Below are 20,967 nucleotides of genomic sequence, written 5' to 3' on the forward strand. Positions count from 1 at the left end.
GTTACCTTCGAAGTTATAATACTTACAGACCAGCTGATTGGGAGTCATGTAACTGTTGAGGAAGAAAACTAGTCACTTCTTTTGGGAAATTTTCCTTATCTGTGTTTAGGAATTCACTTTTACCACTGGAGGTCACTGCTACCTAAATTTCAAAACACTAAGGAATAGGAATAGAAAATGAATTTGCCCTCCATGATTATAAGTTTAATGCAGAATGTAATTTGAGTCAGAGGTAATTTTTAGAGAATAGATTATTTTTAAGAAAAAATTAGAGAGGAAATGTTTACATTGAAGATGGAATGCGTTTAAAGCACCCTCCTTCAACTTATTCAGTTCAACATATTAACAGAATAAAAAAGTTCTTTTGGTCTTAAATTGGGTGATGGAAACAATAGCAATTTAAAGATCTCTCAGGAACAATTTCCCTCACTATGGAAAATGAGCTCTTAAGAGACTTCAGTCTGAATCATCCAGATGTTGACATATAGACTCAGGGGCATGATTCAGACCCTATTAGTTAAGCTATTTCTTGCTAAGACTAAACTATAGTACAACTAGTCAAACTATTAAGAGAGTATTAAAAGTCTATCAGAATTGTTTGACAGGCATAAAATAAAACACCATATATTCATCAGATGTTTGAAATGCCAGCTGAAATGACCATAGTTCAAAGATTTGCTATTTAAAGACATTAGAATTTTCTTTCTAAAAAGAATGGATTAGAAACAAAAAAGGCACAAGGGTTCACAATTGGATAGGTTAGATTTGAGGAAAAGTTGTGTGGTTATTAGGTCACAATGATTAAAATAATAGTACCAACATTATCACTATGACATTGATACAGGAAATGTTGATGTTAGCACACATCTATGTGGACGTGATAATGAAACAGCAGTAATGTACTAGCTTATTCCACCATTCTACTGCTGGATAGTGTCGATTCAAAGCTAAGTATTAAAATAAGGTGAATTCTATTTTGCCCAATAGATGACTATAGTCAGAAATGCCTTATGAATCAAACCCAATATGTGAACATTTTACTTAGTCAAATAAGGAACAATGCAGAAGTAACCTCAGAACTTCATGTAAAAGCTCAAACAATGTTTTGTACATGCCGTGTGACATAAATGCTTGTTGAACTTCTTTAATCTATGCAGTAGTGGTAGAGTACATTATATATGGCCACAAATTTTTTGCTGCTATTCATACTGAGAGATGGCATCTAATTCATCTCCCATAAAAACTTAGTGACTTTATTTAACAACAAAATGTTGTACAAGTAACCTTCCTGGATATCTTAAGATAGGTAGGAAGCTTGGTGAATTGTGACTAGGGCTTCTTGTAACATTTTCTCTAGAAGCCCTGAACTGTCCATGTAAGTTATCTGACTACCTGAGGCTGAGTGTAGATGCTTCAGTCAACATTCCCAGCTGAGCCCAGCCTTATAACCATCTGTGACAAGGTACCAGCGATGAGAATGAAGCTGTCTTGGACCCTCTAGATAGTGACCTTTGTCAATAACATATGTGAAGAATCAGCTATCTGAAGTATGATTAAATTTCTGACTCACAAAATCATGAGTTAGAATAGTTACCATTTTAAGCCATTAAGTTTTGGGGCAGTTTGTTACATATCAGTGGATAACTGGAACAACTGTTATGTAAGACAAATGAGAACCCTCTGATATTAAACCACTATCAGAATTCACTTACCTTGCACCAGCCAATATAATGACCAGTTGTAGTGCGAATGGATGCAAAGCCCATTTGTAGATGACCAGGCTGCTCTTCAACATATTTAGACTGGAGAGGTGGTGCAGTATATATGGGGAGCTAGAAGGGGAAAAGTTCATATCAAAAATACAAAATAGCTGGACTTCTTTTTTCTAGCATATGGGAGGATAAGAATCCTTACCAACCTTGCTACTGAAAACAACTGAAAAATGCTGATAAAATATATTTTGCATGTGTGCTAGGTCACTTCAGTCACATCTGACTCTTTGAGACCCTATGGACTATGTAGCCCGCCAGGCTTCTCCAGGGAAGAATACTGGAGTTGGTTGCCATGCCCTCCTCCAGGGGATCTTCCTGACCCAGGGATCGAATCTGCATCTCTTATGTCTCCTGCATTGCCAGGCAAGTTCTTTACCACTAACGCCACCTGGGAAGACCAAATTATATTGTAAACCATTTTAAATGCAGGAATAACCTGGTAACCTGTTTATAAAGACTATTCAAAAGTCAGACATTAAGTGAAGGCAAAAATGCAGAGATGAACAACAAAACCAGCTTTTATCTTGATGTCATTTGCTGTGAAACAGATGGTTAATGGAGTATGGATTCAGAAAACAAAGCCCAGAATGAGCTTGAAATGGGCAATCTTACTGGAGACCATTTAAAAACTGGCATCTCAAGGTGCTGCATCCCAAATTAACGTTGAGCTAGAAATAAATATTTCACTGTAAGGGACTGTTAAGATAACTGATTGTCTCAAAGATTGGTCACTGAGTAGAGAAGAAAGAACATTTCCTAAGAATTTTCAGTCACAAGTGAGAACTCATAAACTACAGCACAAAACTATCTTAATAATCTAAGAAATCTCAAATCAAGTGTACATGTAGTGTGGTCCCAGGCTGGTATCCCCCACAGATATGTAGCAGATGCAAATGAACAGATTCTTTCTGGAGGAAGCCACCCAGACTTCAAAGAATTACAACAGATAAATTTCTATGAAATATGAAACACAATTTTTAAAAATTTAAAAAATTCAAAGAAGCAAAATTAGAAAAAAAATAGAAAGGATCTTGACAAGAGCTAGCAGAAACAACAAAGAGCAGAATCAGAGCTGCAAAATGTCTACACTAGAACATATGATATGAAACACATTTTTTTTTTTTTTTGCTGTTGACAATGAGGGTTACTCCACTTCTTCTAAGGGGATTCTTGCCCACAGTAGTAGATATAATGGTCATCTGAATTAAATTTGTCCATTCCTGTTCATTTTAGTTCACTGATTCCTAAAATGTTGATGTTCACTCTTGCCATCTCCTGCTTGACCATGTCCAGTTTACCTTGATTCATGAACCTAACATTCCAAGTTCCTATGTACCATTTTTGTCTACAGGATCGGAATTTACTTTCAACACCATGCCCATTCACACCTGATCATTGTTTCTGCTTTAGCTCAGACAAATCATTCTTTCTAGAGCTATTTCTCTGCTCTTCCCTAGTAGCATATTGTACACCTACTGACTTGGGGTACACATCGTCCAGAGTCATATATTTTTCCCTTTTCATACTGTTCATGGGTTCTGAAGGCAACAATACTGAAGTGGTTTGCCATTCTCTTCTCCAGTGGACAACATTTTTCCAAAACTCTCAACCATGACCCATCCATATTTGGTGACAAGAGTCCAAAATGCAGTACATGGGGACAATCTCAAAAATGACAGAATAATCTCAGTTTGTTCACAAGGCAAACCATTCAATATCACAGTAATTCAAATCTATGCCGAACTAATGCTGAAGAAGCTGAAGTTGTATGGTTATATGAAGACCTAACCTAGAACTAACATTAAAAAAAAAAAGATGCTCTTTTCACCATAGGGGATTGGAATGCAAAAGTAGGAAGTCAAGAGTTACCTGGAGTAATAGGCAAGTTTGGCCGTGGGAGTACAAAGTGAACTAGAGCAAAGGCTAATAGAGTTTTGCTACAAGAACACAATGGTCATAGCAAACACTTCTTCAAACAACACAAGAGATGACTCTACATATGGACATCACCAGATGGTCAATACCAAAATCAGATTATATTCTTTGAAGCCAAAGATGGAGAAGCAAAAACAAGACCAGGAGCTGACCGTGGCTCAGATCATGAGCTCCTTATTGAAAAATTCAGGCTTAAATTGGAGAAAGTAGAGAAAATCACTAGATTATTCAGGTATGACCTAAATCAAATTCTTTACAAGTATACAGTGGAGACGACAAATAGAGTCAAAGGATTAGATCTGATAGAGTGCTTGAAGAACCATGGAGGGGGGTTCATAACATTGTACAAGAGGTGGTGACAAAATCATTCCACAGAAAAAGAAATGCAAGAAGGCAAAATGGTTGTCTGAGGAGGTCTTATAAACAGCTGAGAAAAGAAGAAAAGCAGAAGGCAAATTAGAAAGGGAAAAACACACCCAACTGAATGCAGAGTTCCAGAGAGTAGAAAGGAGAGGTAAGAAAACCTTCCTAAGCTAACAATGAAAAGAAATAGAGGAAAACAATAGAATGGGAAAAACTAGATATCTCTTCAAGAAAATTGGAGATATCAAGTGAATATTTCATGCAAAGATGGGCACTACAAAGGATAAAAATGGTAAGGACTTAACAGAAGCAGAAGAGATTAAGAAGAAGTAGCAAAAATACACAGAAGAACTATATAAAAGCCTTAAGACCTGCATAACCATGATGTTGTGATCACTCACCTAGAGCCAGATATTCTGGAGCATGAAGTCAAATGGGCCTTAGGAAGCATTACTACAAAGCTAGTGAGGGTGATGAAATTCCAGCAGAGCTATTTAAAATCCTAAAAGATGATGCTGTTAAAGTGATGCACTCAATATGCCAACAAATTTCGAAAACTCCTCAACGGCCATAGGACTGGAAAAGGTCTGTTTTCATTCGTATCTCGAAGACAGACAATGCCAAAGAATGGTCAAACTATCGTACAACTGCATCAATTTCGCATGCTAGCTAGGTAATGATCAAAATCCTTCAACCTAGACTTCAGCAGAACATGAACTGAAAAACTCCAGATGTACAAAGTGGATTTAGAAAAGGCAGAGGAATCAGAACCCAAATTGTTGACATCTGTTGGATCATAGAAAAAGCAAGAGAATTCCAGAAAAATATTTAATTCTGCTTTATTGACTATGCCAAAGCCTTTAATTGTGTGGATCACAACTGCAGAAAATTCTTAAAGAGATGGGAATACCAGACCACCTTACTGGTCTCCTCAGAAACCTGTATGCAGGTCAAGAAGCAATAGTTAGTACTGGACATAGAACATGGACTGGTTCAAAATTGGGAAAGGAGTATGTCATGGCTGTATATTGTTATACTGCTTATTTAACTTATATGCAGATTACATCATAGGGAATCCCAGGCTGGATGAATCACAAGCTGGAATCAAGTTTGTCAGGAGAAATATCAACAATCTCAGATATGCAGATGATACCACTATAATGGCAGAAAGCAAAGAGGAACTAAAAAACCTCTTGATGAGGTTCAGAGAAGAGAGTTAAAAAGCTAGCTTACATAATGGAGTATTACTCAGCCATTAAAAAGAATACATTTGAATCAGTTCTAATGAGGTGGATGAAACTGGAGCTTATTATACAGAGTGAAGTAAGCCAGAAAGAAAAACACCAATACAGTATACTAATGCATATATATGGAATTTAGAAAGATGGTAACAATAACCCTGTATGTGAGACAGCGAAAGAGACACAGATGTAATGAACAATCTTTTGGACTCTGTGATAGAGGGAGAGGGTGGGATGATTTGGGAGAATGGCATTGAAACATGTATAATATCATATATGAAACGAATCGCTAGTCCAGGTTCGATGCATGATACAGGGTGCTTGGGGCTGGTGCACTGGGATGAGCCAGAGGGATGGTACGGGGAGGTAGGAGGGAAGGGGTTTCAGGATGGGGAGCACGTGTATACCTGTGGCGGATTCATGTTGATGTATGGAAAAACCAATACAATATTGTAAAGTAATTAACCTCCAATTAAAATCAATAAATTTCTATTAAAAAATTTCAACATTCAAAAAACTAAAATCACAGCATGGCATCTGGTCCCATTCAGTTTAGTTCAGTCGCTCAGTCACGTCCGACTTTTTGCGACCTCATGAACTGCAGCACGCCAGGCCTCCCTGTCCATCACCAACTCCCAGACTCCACCCATACCCATGTCCATCAGTCAATGATGCCATCCAACCATCTCATCCTCTGTCATCCCCTTTTACACCTGCCCTCAATCTTTCCCAGAGTCAGGGTCTTTTCAAATGAGTCAGCTCTTCACATCAGGCGGCCAAAGTACTGGAGTTTCAGCTTCAACATCAGTCCTTCCAATGAACACCCAGGACTGATTCCCTTTCCCATCACTTCATGGGAAATAGATGGGGAAACAGTGGAAACAGTGGCTGACTTTATTTTGGGGGGCTCCAAAATCACTGCAGATGGTGATTGCAGCCATGAAATTAAAAGACGCTTACTCCTTGGAAGAAAAATTATGACCAACCTAGATAGCATATTGAAAAGCAGAGACATTACTTTGCCAACAAAGGTCCATCTAGTCAAGGCTACGGTTTTTCCTGTGGTCATGTAAGGATGTGAGAGTTGGACTGTGAAGAAAGCTGAACACTGAAGAACTCATGCTTTTCAACTGTGGTTTCTGAGAAGACTCTTGAGAGTCCCATGGGCTGCAAGGAGATCCAACAAGTTCATTCTGAAGGAGATCAGCCCTGGGTGTTCTTTGGAAGGAATGATGCTAAAGCTGAAACTCCAGTACTTTGCCCACCTGATGTGAAGAGTTGACTCATTGGAAAAGACTCTGATGCTGGGAGGAATTGACGGCAGGAGGAAAAGGGGACGACAGAGGATGAGATGGCTGGATGGCATCACCGACTCAATGGACGTGAGTTTGAGTGAACTCCGGGAGATGGTGATGGACAGGGAGGCCTGGCGTGCTGCGATTCATGGGGTCCCAAAGAGTCGGGCACGACTTAGCGACTGAACTGAACTGAACTGAAGAGGATAGACCATAAATATTCTCACCACACACACACACACAAGGAAAATGGTAACTATATAAGATGTCAGATGTTAATTAGCTTGACTGTGCTCATTTTACAATGTATACATAAGTCAAAAAATCAAGCTGTACACTAAATTTAAGAAGGCTTTCTTACTTATCCTTGCTAGTCTCTGGGACTCTGTATTCAGTTAGGTATAGCTTTTCCTTTCTCCTTTGCCTTTCAATTCTCTTCTTTCCTCAGCTACTTGCAAAGCCTTCTCAGACAACCTCTTTTCCTTCTTGCATTTCTTGGTCACTGCCTCCTGTACAATGTTCTAAACCTCTGTCCCTAATTCCTCAGGCACTCTATCAAATCTAATAAAGACAGAAATGGTATGGATCTAACAGAAAAAAAAAAGTGAAGTTGCTTAGTTGTGTCTGACTCTTTGTAACCCCATAGACTAGAGCCTGCCTGGCTCCTCCTTCCATGGGATTTTCCAAGCAAGAATACTGGTGTAGGTTGCCATTTCCTTCTCCAGGGGATCCTCGTGATCCAGGGATCAAACCCAGGTCTTCCACACTGCAGGCAGATTCTTTACCATCTGATCCACCAGGGAAGCCCATGAGAAGATATTAAGAAGAGGTGGCAAGAATACACAAAGGAACTATGAAAACAAAGGTCTAATGACCAAGATAACCACGATGATGTGTTCACTCACCTAGAGTCAGACATCCAGCAATGTGAAGTAAAGTGATCTCGCCTTACTATGAGCAAAGCTAGTGGTGGTGAGGGAATTCCAGCTGAGCTATTTAACGTCTTAAAAGATGATGCTGTTATAGTGCTGCACTCAATATGTCAACAAGTTTTGGAATATCAGCAGTGGCCACAGAACTGGAAAAGGTCAGTTTTCATTACAATCCCAAAGAAGAGCAATGCCAAAGCATGTTCAAACTACAGTGAATCTTCAGTCACTTCAGATACTAGTAAGGTTATTTTCAAAATCCTTCAAGCTAGGCTTTAGTAGTATGTGAACCAAGAAATTCCAGAAGTACACACTGGGCTTCAAAGAGGCAGAGGAACCAGAGATCAAATTTCCAGAATTTATTTTTTTTTGCCTAAATTTATTTATTTTAATTGGAGGATAATTACTTTATAATATTGTATTGGTTTTGCCATACATTGACATGAATCTGCCAAAGGTATACACGTGTTCCCCATCCTGAACACCCCTCCCACTTCCCTCCGCATACCATTCCTCTGGGTCATCCAGTGCACCAGCCTCGAGCATCCTATATCATGCATCAATTTGTTTAACATATGATAATATACATGCTTCAGTGCTATTCTCCCAAATCATCCCACCCTTGCCTTCTTCCACAGAGTCCAAAAGACTGTTCTATACATCTGTGTCTCTTTTGCTGTCTTGCATAAAGGGTTATCGTTTGTCAGGGAGTGTTAAACAGGAGGATTCCTACGTACTGTTTCTCACAAGTCTTTTGTTTCTTTCTAAGCAGAACAGCAGGCTGCTCTGAGGAACTGAGATAATTGTGTGAGACAGGCTTGAATCTCCTTTAGTAAACATTATCTTTATGACAAAACTGTTTAGTCTCAATCCCCCTTCTTGAGATATGGATTGTCTTCTGACCTTGTGACCATTATTAACCCCTTGTTCCCCTGGTAATGGTTGCTGTACGTTTGGTTTTCTGAACTTTATCATTGTCAAAAGAAATTTCTTGTACCACAGCCTATATATACTCACAGAAAAATCATTAAAGCACCTTTGCTCCATCAGAGCTTAGATCCCCGTGCCTTTCTTTCCTTCTTCCTTCCTTCCTCCCTCCCTCCCTCCTTCCCTCCCTTCCTTCCTTACTTTCTCTCTTTCATTCTTTCTTTTGCTCTTTCTCTCTTTCTCTATCTCTCTCTCTACCTCCGGATCTCTCTTTCACTTTCTTATCATCGACTCCAGGCCACAAGGTCCTGGTCCATTAAAGGACCTCAACAATCTTTACTGTCTTTCTAAATTCCATATATATGTGTTATTATACTGTACTGGTGTTTTTCTTTCTGGCTTACTTCATTCTGTATAATAGGCTCTAGGTTCATCCACCTCACTAGAACTGATTGAAATGCATTGTTTTTAATGGCTAAGTAATACTCCATTGGGTATATGTACCACAGCTTTCTTATCCATTTGTCTCCAGATGGGCATCTAGGTTGCTTCCATGCCCTAGCTATTATAAACAGTGCTGCCATGAACATTAGGGTACACGTGTCTCTTTCATTTCTGGTTTCCTCAGTGTATATGCCCAGCAGTGGGATCACTGGTTCATATGGCAGTTCTATTTCCAGTTTTTTAAGGAATCTCCACACTGTTCTCCATAGTGGCTGTACTAGTTTGCATTCCCACCAACAGTGTAAAAGGGTTCCCTTTTCTCCACACCCTCTCCAACATTTATTGCTTGTAGACTTTTGGATAGCAGCCATAAGACTGTTGTGAAATGGTACCTCATTGTGGTTTTGATTTACATTTCTCTGATAATGAGTGATGTTGAGTATCTTTTCATGTGTTGTTAGCCATCTGTATGTCTTCTTTGGAGAAATGTCTCTTTAGTTCTTTGGCTCATTTTTTGATTGGGTCATTTATTTTTCTGGAATGGAGCTGCAGGAGTTGTTTGTATATTTTTGAGATTCATTCTTTGTCAGTTGCTTCATTTGCTGTTATTTTCTCCCATTCTGAAGGCTGTCTTTTCACCTTGCTTATAGTTTCCTTTGTTGTGCAGAAGCTTTTAATTTTAATTAGGTCCCATTTGTTTATTTTTGCTTTTATTTCCAATATTCTGGGAAGTGGGTCATAGAGGATCCTGTTATGATTTCTGTCAGAGAGTGTTTTGCCTATGTTCTCCTCTAGGAGTTTTATAGGTTCTGGTCTTACGTTTAGATCTTTAATCCATTTTGAGTTTATTGTTGTGTATGATATTATAAAGTGTTCTAGTTTCTTTCTGTTACAAGTGGTTGACCAGTTTTCCCAGCACTGCTTATTAAAGAGACTGTCTTTTCTCCATTGTATATTCTTGCCTCCTTTGTCAAAGATAAGATGTCCATAGGTGTGTGGATTTATCTCTGGAGCTTTCTATTTTGTTCCATTGATTGATATTTCTGCCTTTGTGCCAGTACCATACTGTCTTTGTAGTAGACAAAGACATGACTGTGGCTTTGTAGTAGAACCTGAAGTCAGGCAGGTTGATTCCTCCAGTTCCATTCTTCTTTCTCAAGATTGTTTTGCTATTCGAGGTTTTTTGTATTTCCATACAAATTGTGAAATTATTTGTTCTAGCTCTGTGAAAAATGCCATTGGTAGCTTGATAGGGATTGCACTGAATCTATAGATTGCTTTGGGTGGTGTACTCATTTTCACTATATTGATTACTCCAATCCATGAACACAGTATATTTCTCCATCTGTTAGTGTCCTCTTTGATTCCTTTCACTAGTGTTTTATAGTTTTCTATATAGAAGTCTTTTGTTTCTTTAGGTAGATATATTCCTAAGTATTTTATTCTTCTCGTTACAATGGTGAATGGAATTGTTTCCTTAACTTTTCTATTTTCTCGTTATTAGTGTATAGGAATGCAAGGGATTTCTGTGTGTTGATTTTATATCCTGCAACTTTAAAATATTCATTGATTAGCTCTAGTAATTTTCTGCTAGAGTCTAGGGTTTTCGATGTAGAGGATCATGTCATCTGCAAACAGTGAGAGATTTACTTCTTCTTTTCCAATTTGGATTCCTTTTATTTCTTTTTCTGCTCTGAATGCTGTGGCCAAAACTTCCAGAACTATGTTGAATAGTAGCGGTGAAAGTGGGCACCCTTGTCTTGTTCCTGACTTTAGGGGAAATGCTTTCAATTTTTCACCATTGAGGATAATGTTTGCTGTGGGTTTGTCATATATAGCTTTTATTATGTTGAGGTATGTTCCTTCTATTCCTGCTTTCTGGAGTGTTTATCATAAATGGATGCTGAATTTTGTCAAAGGCCTTCTCTGCATCTATTGAGATAATCATGTGATTTTTATTTTTCAATTTGTTAATGTGGTGTATTATTTTGATTGATTTGCAGATATTGAAGAATCCTTGCATCCCTGGGATAAAGCCCACTTGGTCATGATGTAGGATCTTTTTAATGTGATGTTGGATTCCGTTTGCTAGAATTTTGTTAAGAATTTTTGCATCTATGTTCATCAGTGATATTGGACAGAAGTTTTCTTTTTTTGTGGCATCTTTCTCAGGTTCTGGTATTAGGTGATGGTGGCTTCATAGAATAAGTCTGGAAGTTTACCTTCTTCTGCAATTTTCTGCAAGAGTTTGAGTAGGACAGGTGTTAGCTCTTCTCTAAATTTTTGGTAGAATTCAGCTGTGAAGCTGTCTGGTCCTGGGTATTTGTTTGCTGGAAGATTTTTAATCACAGTTTCAATTCCTGTGCTTGTGATGGGTCTATTAAGATTTTCTATTTCTTCCTGGTTCAGTTTTGGAAAGTTGTACTTTTCTAAGAATTTGTCCATTTCTTCCAAGTTGTCCATATTATTTCCATATAGTTGCTGATAGTAGTCTCTTATTATCCTTTGTATTTCTGTGTTGTCTGTTGTCATCTATCCATTTTCATTTCTAATTTTATTGATTTAATTTCTCTCCCTTTGTTTCTTGACATGTCTGGCTAATGGTTTGTCAATTTTATTTATCTTCTCAAAGAACCAGCTTTTGGCTTTGTTGATTTTTGCTATGGTCTCTTTTGTTTCTTTTGCATTCATTTTTGCCCTAATTTTTAAGATTTCTTTCCTTCTACTAACCCTGGGGTTCTTCGTTTCTTCCTTTTCTAGTTGCTTTAGGTGTAGGGTTGGGTTATTTAACTTTTTTCTTGTTTCTTGAGGTATGCCTGTATTGCTATGAACTTTCCCCTTAGCACCGCTTTTACAGTGCCCCATGGGTTTTGGCTTGTTGTGTTTTCATTTTCATTCATTTCTACGCATATTTTGATTTCTTTTTTGATTTCTTCTGTGATTTGTTGGTTATTCAGCAGCATGTTGTTCAGCCTCCATATGTTGGAATTTTTAATAGTTTTCCTCCTGTAATTGGGATCTAATCTTACTGCATTGTGGACAGGAAAGATGCTTGGAATTATTTCAGTTTTTTTGAATTTACCAAGGCGCTTGATTTATGGCCCAGGATGTGATCTATCCTGGAGAAGGTTCCATGAACACTTGAGAAAAAGGTGAAATTCATTGTTTTGGGGTGAAATGTCCTATAGATATCAATTAGGTCTAACTGGTCTATTGTATCATTTAAAGTTTGTGTTTCCTTGTTAATTTTCTGTTTAGTTGATCTATCCATAAGTGTGAGTCGGGTATTGAAGTCTCCCATTATTATTGTGTTATTGTTAATTTTTCCTTTCATATTATTAGCATTTTATGTTACATATAGTGGTGCTCCTATCTTGGGTGCATATGTATTTATAATTGTTATATCTTCTTCTGGACTGATCCTTTGATCATTATGTAGTGTCCTTCTTTGTCTCTTTTCACAGCCTTTGTTTTAAAGTCTATTTTATCTGATATGAGTATTGATACTCCTGCTTTCTTTTGGTCTCTATTTGTGTGGAATGTCTTTTTCCCTCCCTTCACTTTCAGTCTGTATGTGTCCCTTGTTTTGAGGTGGGTCTCTTGTAGACAACATATATAGGGGTCTTGCTTTTGTATCCATTTAGCCAGGTTTTGTCTTTTGGTTGGGGCATTCAACCCATTTACATTTAAGGTAATAATTGATAAGTATGATCCCATTGCCATTTACTTTATTGTTTTGGGTTTGAGTTTATACAGCCTTTGTTTCCTGTCTAGAGAAGATCCTTTAGCATTTGTTGGAGAGCTGGTTTGGTGGTGTTGAATTCTCTCAGCTTTTGCTTGTCTGTAAAACATTTAATTTCTCCTTCATATCTGAATGAAGTATATTGCTGGGTATATTTTAATGAGATCTGGGCTCTAGGTTATTTTCTTTCATCCCTTCACTATGTCCTGCCATGTCCTGAAGAGTTTCTATTGAAAGATCAGCTGTTATCCTTATGGGAATCGCCTTGTGTGTTATTTGTTGTTTTTCCCTTGTTGCTTTTAATATTTGTCCTTTGTGTTTGATCTATTTTAATTTGATTAATATGTGTCTTGGGGTGTTTCACCTTGGGTTTATCCTGTTTGGGACTCACTGGTTTTCTTGAAATTGGGTGATTATTTCCTTCCCCATTTTAGGGAAATTTTCAACTATTATCTCTTCAACTATTTTCTCATGGTCTTTCTTTTTGTCTTCTTCTTCTGGCACTCCTATAATTTGAATGTAGGGGTGTTTCACATTGTCCCAGAGGTCTCTGAGATTATCCTCATTTCTTTTAATTCATTTTTATTTTTTCCTCTCTGTTTCATTTATTTCTACCATTCTATCCTCTACCTCACTTATCCTATCTTCTGCCTCCATTATTCTACTGTTGGTTCCCTCCAGAGTGTTTTTGATCTCATTTATTGAATTATTCATTATATATTGACTCTTTTATTTCTTCTAGTTCCTTGTCAAACCTTTCTTGCATCTTCTCCATCTTTGTCTCCAGGATATTTATCTGTAACTCCATTTTGTTTTCAAGATTTTGGATCATTTTCACTAGCATTATTTGGAATTCTTTATCAGGTAGATTCCCTATCTCTTCCTCTTTTATTTGGTTTGGTGGGCATTTATCCTGTTCCTTTACCCACTGGGTATTTCTCTGCCTTTTCATGTTGTTTATCAGCATTTCTTTTTTTTTAATTTTTATTTTTACTTTATTTTACTTTTTAATACTGTATTGGTTTTGCCACTCATTGACATGCATCCACCACGAGTGTACATGTGATCCCAAACATGAACCCCCCTCCCACATCCCTCTATCAGCATTTCTTTTATTTCTTTTTGTTCTCTGATTGCCATGGCTAGGATTATCAAAACTCTCTTAAATAGTAGTGGTGAGAGTGGGCACCCTTTCTTGTTCCTGATTTTAGAGGATATTCTTTCAATTTTTCACCATTGAGGGTAATGTTTACTGTGTGTTTGCCATATATGGCATTTATTATTCTGAGGAATGTTCTTTTTATGCCTGCTTTCTGGAGAGTTTTTAAAATCATAAATGAATGTTGAATTTTGTCAAAGTCTTTCTCTGCATCTGTTGAGATAATCATATGGCATTTAATCATTCAATATGATGTATCACATTGATTGATTTGCACATATTGAAGAATCCTTGCATCCCTGGAATAAAGCCTACTTGGCCATGGTGTATGATCTTTTAATATGCTGCTGGATTCTGTTTCCTAGGATTTTGTCAAAGATTTTTGCATCTATGTTCATCAGTGATATTGGCCTGTAGTTTTGTTTTTTTGTGGCATCTTTGTCTGGTTTTGGTATTAGGGTGCTGGTGACCTCATAGAATGAACTTGAGAGTTTGCCTTCCTCTGCAATTTTCTGGCAGAGTTTAAGATTGGTGTTCGCTCTTCTTTAAAATTTGGGTAGAATTCTCCTGTGAAGCCATCTGGTCCTGGGCTTTTGGCTGTTGGAAGATTTTTTTTATTACAGTTTCAATGTCCATGCTTGTGATGGGTCTGTTAAGATTTTCTATTTCTTCCTGGCTCAGTTTTGGAAGGTTATGCTTTTCTACTAATTTGTCCATTTCTTCCAAGTTGTCCATTTTATTGGCATATAAATGTTCATACTAGTCTCTTATGATCCTCTGTATTTCTGTGTTGTCTGTCTGTTGTGATTTCTCCATTTTCATTTCTAATTTTATTGATTTGATTCTTTTCCCATTTTTTCTTGTTGACTGTGCCTAATGGTTTGTCTATTTTATGTATCTTCTCAAAGAATCAGTTGTTTGTTCTGTTGATTTTTGCTATAGCCTCCTTCATTTCTTTTTCAGTTATTTCTGCTCTGATTTTCATGATTTCTTTCCTTCTATTAACTTTGGGGATTTTCTGTTCTTCTTTTTCTAGCTGAGAAATCTGTATGCAGGTCAGGAAGCAACAGTTAGAACTGGGCATGGAACAACAGACTGTTTCCGAGTAGGAAAAGGAGTACGTCAAGGCTGTATATTGTCACCCTGCTTATTTAACTTATATGCAGAGTACATCATGAGAAACTCTGGACTGGAAGAAACACAAGCTGGAATCAAGATTGCTGGGAGAAATATCAATAACCTCAGATATGCAGATGACACCACCCTTATGGCAGAAAGTGAAGAGGAACTAAAAAGCCTCTTGATGAAAGTAAAAGAGGAGGGTGAAAAAGTTGGCTTAAAGCTCAACATTCAGAAAACGAAGATCATGGCACCTGGTCCCATCACTCCATGGGAAGTAGACGGAGAAACAGTGGAAACAGTGTCAGACTTTATTTTTGGGGGCTCCAAAATCACTGCAGATGGTCACTGCAGCCATGAAATTAAGACGCTTACTCCTTGGAAGAAAAGTTATGACCAACCTAGATAGCATATTCAAAAGCAGAGACATTACTTTGCCGACTAAGGTCCGTCTAGTCAAGGCTATGGTTTTTCCAGTAGTCATGTATGGATGTGAGAGGTGGACTGTGAAGAAGGCTGAGCACCGAAGAATTGATGCTTTTGAGCTGTGATGTTGGAGAAGACTCTTGAGAGTCCCTTGAACTGCAAGGAGATCCAACCGGTCCATTCTGAAAGAGATCAGCCCTGGGATTTCTTTGGAAGGAATGGTAGTAAAGCTGAAAGTCCAGTACTTTGGCCACCTCATGTGAAGAGTTAACTCATTGGAAAAGACTTTGATGCTCGGAGGGATTAGGGGCAGGAGAAGAAGGCGACGACAGAGGATGAGATGGCTGGATGGCATCACGGACTCGATGGACGCGAGTCTGAGTGAACTCCGGGAGTTGGTGATGGACAGGGAGGCCCGGCATGCTGCGATTCATGAGGTCGCAAAGGGTTGGACATGACTGAGTGACTGAACTGAACTGAACTGAACTTAGGTGTAAAAGTTTGGTTGTTTATTTGATGTTTCTGTTGTTTCCTGAGGTAGGCCTGTATTGCTAAGAATCTCCCTCTTAGCACTGCTTTTACTGAATCACATAGGTTTTGGGTTGTTGTGTTTCATTATTATTTGTTTCTATGCATATTTTGATTTCCTCCATGATTTGTTAGTTATTAAGAACATGTTTAGCCTCCATATGTTTGTGCATTTTTATAGTTTTTCTATAGTTGATATGATCTTACCATTCTGTGATCAGAAAAGATGCTTGAAATTATTTCATTTTTTTACAGTTTACCAAGAGTAAATTCGTGGCCCAGGACATAATGTATCCTGGAGAATGTTCCGTGTGCACTTGAGAAAAAGGAAAAATCCATTGCTTTTGGGTGAAATGCCCTGTATATATCAATTAGATCTAACTGGTCCATTGTATCATTTAAAGGTCTATTTCCATGTTTATTTTCTGTTTTGCTGATCTATCCACAGGTGTGAGTGGGGTATTAATGTCCCCCACTATTGGTGTGTTACTGCTAATATCACCTCTCATACATGTTAGCATTTCCCTTACATATTGTGGTGATCCTATGTTGGCTGCATATATACTTACAATCGTTATACCTTCTGGGATTGATCCCTTGTTCATTATGTAGTGTCCTTCTTTGTCACTTCTACATAGAAAACACTAACAATAATACCAGAAAATTACTTTAGCTAATCAAAGAATGTAGTAAAGTTGCCAGATATAAAATTAATACACAAAAAACCCTTGCATTCCTATACACTAACAATGAAAAAACAGAAAGATAAATTAAGGAAACAATCCCACTCACCATGGCAATGAAAACAATAAAATACTTAGGAATAAATTTAAAGCAACAAAACACCTATATATAGAAAACTATTAAACACTGATGAAAGAAATCAAAGATGACACAAACAGATGAAGAAATACACCATGTTCATGGATTGGAGGAGTCAACATAGTGAAAATGAGTACACTACCCAAAGCAATATAAAGATTCAGTGCAATCCCTATCAAGCTACCAGTGGTATTTTTCACAGAAATGGGACAAATAATTTCACAATTTGTATGGAAATACAAAAAACCTCAAATAGCCAACGAAGTCTTGAGAAAGAAGAATGGAACTGGAGGAATTAACCTGTCTGACTTCAGACTACACTACAAAGCTACAGTTATCAAGACAGTATGGTACTTGAACAAAGAAAGAAATATAGATCAATGGAACAAAATAGAAAGCCCAGAGGTAATTCCACACACCTACAGACACCTTATCTTTGATAAAGGAGGCAAGAATATTCAATGGATTAAAGACAATCTCTTTAACAAGTGGTGCGGGAAAAACTTGTCAACCACTTGTAAAAGAATGCAACTAGAACACTTTCTAACACCATACACAAAGATAAACTCAAAATGGATTAAAGATCTAAATGTAAGGCCAGAAACTATAAAATTCATAGAAGAAAACACAGGCAGAACACTCTCTAACATAAATCACAGCAAGATCCTTCATGACCCACCTCCCAGAGTAATGGAAACAATAAATAAATAAATAAACAAATAGGACCTAACTAAACTTAAAAGCTTTTGGGCAACAAAGGAAACTGTAAGCAAGGTGAAAAAGAAGCCTTCAGAATGGGAGAAAATAATAGAACATGTAAAAACTGACAAAGAATTAATCTCCAAAATATACAAGCAGTCCATGCAGCTCAATACCAGAAAAATGCACAATACAATCCAAAAGTGGAGAAAAGAACTAAACAGACATTTCTCCAAAGAAGACATACAGATGGCAATGTAGGACACCTGGGTTTGATTACTGGTTGGGAAGATCCCCAGAGAAGGGAAAGGCTACCCACTCCAGTATTCTGACCTGGAAAATTCCATGGATTGCATAGTTCATGGGGTTACAGAGATGGACATGACTGAGCAACTTCCACATACATACATATGTGAATAGTCCATAGCACTTAGCTGGCCACTTTGTTTAATAAATATCTCAACTGAATTCTGCTTAAAATGTACTGAGGAACACAATAAATACCAAGATATCTTGTTCATTCCATAACATAGTAAAGAGCACAGATTTATTTTAAAATTCAGAAATATGTAAATTAAGCATTAGAACCAAATGCCCGTTTCCTATTATCCAAGCTAGATTTTAAGCTTTCCAAAGATAGAAGTGCCAAGGTAGGCTTAAAAACATCATCTCACTAAGATTAATAAAAAGCAGAAAAAAATACTGAGAGTCTGCAAGTATACAGGAGAGTAAATCTATTCTAGACTGCTAATGAAAATTAATAAAACTTTACCCAGTGCTTTGTACATGCCTCACATATATAAGAGAAACTCAGGAAATATTTTTTTGTTTAATGAATAAGTAAATACCACCTTTATGCATGTCAGTTTGGCAACTTACTGATATTTTTCATGCTTTCTCACCTACAATTCCATTTCTAGAGATTTATTCTAAGGAAACAGTTACATATGTACATAAAGATTCAGGTACGAAGTGTTTTGACAAAGCACTGATTATATTAGGAAAATAATTGGAAATACACTAAATTTCCAGAATATATGAAAAATATACATTTGATATGATGTATTAATACAACAGAATATTTATGCCACCATTAAGAATTCTGTCCAATGCCAGCCAACAGTCAGTGACAGGGTCAAGACTCAGATTTAGGCCTGTTTGCCTCCAATATATATTTCTAAGCATGCAGATATATCTTAAGGGTAACTTGAGGCTAGAAAAGATGAAACGTACCATGGTGAAGAGAATAAGTTACTACAATGAGACATTAAAAAGCTGGTATGATAGACTAGATTAATGAGATGTAAGTTAAAGACATAAATGTACCTGTAACTAAGTCTAAAATGTACATATGCATAATTACAAACTTGGAAATTGCTAGTAAGCTATGTACTAGTAGCTTACTAGTAGCCCATATAAAAATGTTTAATGAATTTTAGAGAACTGCACATTCACCATGTCATGGTCAAAAGCTGATTTTAAGTAAAGTTGATTGTGAGGACCCAAAACAAAAATAAATATAAAAACAAATGTGATCTTAGACTGAAACACCAGGGAAGCCTGCTGCTGCTGCTGCTAAGTCGCTTCTGTCGTGTCTGACTCTGTGCAACCCCATAGACGGCACCCCACCAGGCTTCCCCGTCCCTGGGATTCTCCAGGCAAGAACACTGGAGTGGGTTGCCATTTCCTTCTCCAATGCATGAAAGTGAAAGGTGAAAGTGAAGTCACTCAGTTGTGTCCAACTCTTAGCGACCCCATGGACTGTAGCCTACCAGGCTCCTCCGTCCATGGGTTTTTCCAGGCAAGAGTACTGGAGTGGGGTGCCATTGCCTTCTCCATCAGGGAAGCCTAGTCAGCATTAAAACAGAAATAAATTATCTTGAACAAGAGAAGTCAGAGTCTGACTCTATCTTGCAGTATTCAAAATACTTACACCAGAAGAAAACACTAGCTATCCTGAACATGTTTGGCAAAGAAAGATCATGAAAGTGAAGGAATTCAAAGCTTTGACCCAGGAGTAATTGTTAAATTACCAATATGCTTACCCAGGAAGCAAAACTAAATAAAATGAATGGACATCTGAAGAGTTGTTTTGTGGAAGAGAGATGAGAATTGTTCTGGATAGCATCAATGCAAGAGATACAGGGCCAATAGGTAGAAGTTATGATTATGAGACAAGTTTGTGTTTGATTAAAGAAAGGACCTTAAATTGAATGAGAGCTGCCAAAAAATGGAATTGACTGCCTTTATCCAGTTTTATTCATGTTGAAGAAAACAGCCAGTTAGTGTGCCTATTGTAGAGGGGATTACAATACTATAGAGAAGGCAAATTAGGAAACATCTAAGATTGCTTTCAAAACTGAGATCTTAATGAATTTCTTAAACTAAAGCTTCCAAATATCATGTGCACCTGTATAAATTTTTTCCAGAAACAAAAATTAGACTGCTTGCAAGAACTAAAACCCTATACTACTCATCGATTATTCATTAAGAAAAATAAAAAAAAAAGTTTTTCATTGGAGTTAGTATTTTAGATGTTTGGGCTAAAAATAATACATTTACTTTGAGACATACTGTTACTATTTCTCTCAACTTGAAAAATATGCCTAACAAATACTTCAAAGACATTTTTGATGAATAGAGTTAACAAAAAAACAAACCTCACAGTTTTTACATCATATTTATGTCATACAAAATTCACAAACTTTTGTAGGCAAGTTACCTGCTCTGGTTTCACTAGCTGCTTTTTGGACTCCTCTTCTTTGGCCATATGCACACTTATAGATGCATATATTAGACCTGCTGGCATGGTTGTCAGCTTTCCCATCTGAGAAAATATATCAAAATGTATTTTTAATGAAAAGCTTCCCACCCTATATTTCCTGATAAGTTCAGGGGAGGCACATTTGAGTAACACTATAGGTTTCATTTAAATGTATTAAAAACTCAAGCATTTCAAACAATTCATACCTTTTTAGGATATAATTCCTAAAATTCTCCTCTCATGCTAGATGGTAGAGTATTATTTTTACCAATTTGTTAACTGCTTACTTCATATGGAATATAGCAATATAATAATTACCAGGAAGAAGTGAATATAAACTTTTATGAGTGAAGTGAGATAGATTATGATATTCACTCAGTTCACAAATATTAACTGAGTAATTACTATATGCCAGACCCATTGGAAACAAAACAACAATTCTTGCTTTCATGGAGCTGATGTTCTAGTGGAGTAGAGACAGAAGATATACACAATACATAAATTATATGGAATATTACAATCAATAATGCTAAGGAGAAAGTAAAAAATATGGGTGATCTGGAGTACTAGGTGATTCAGGTTGTATCTTGAAACAAAATTTATAATCACATTATTTATAAAAATAACTTCCTACCATTACAAATCTTATGCCCCTAACTAATACATTTCTTTTTAGCTATTATATTTAATGCTTGATCTAAAGCCAAAAGTGACCTTTGTTTTTGATATAACTTGATTTAAATTAAAAATGCAGGAAAATTACTGGCTCTAAGAACAAAGTGCTCCAGTGTTTATCCAGTAT

General features: G+C 37.1%; 1 protein-coding gene across 1 annotated transcript in view; it reads right to left on the reverse strand.

Annotated features, from left to right (window-relative positions):
• The window catches only part of APOOL (apolipoprotein O like), a 47,594-nt gene extending 27,371 nt beyond the window's left edge, over positions 1-20,223 (reverse strand). The window contains exons 1-2 of the mRNA XM_018043233.1: positions 20,124-20,223; positions 1,713-1,832 (exon numbers count right to left, since the gene is read on the reverse strand). Of these exons, the coding sequence (XP_017898722.1) occupies positions 1,713-1,832; positions 20,124-20,210 (207 nt within the window). The 5' untranslated portion in view covers positions 20,211-20,223. The remainder of the gene's footprint in view (positions 1-1,712; positions 1,833-20,123) is intronic.

This window comes from Capra hircus, chromosome 29, assembly GCF_001704415.2.
Source record: "Capra hircus breed San Clemente chromosome 29, ASM170441v1, whole genome shotgun sequence".
Classification (NCBI taxonomy): domain Eukaryota; kingdom Metazoa; phylum Chordata; class Mammalia; order Artiodactyla; family Bovidae; genus Capra; species Capra hircus.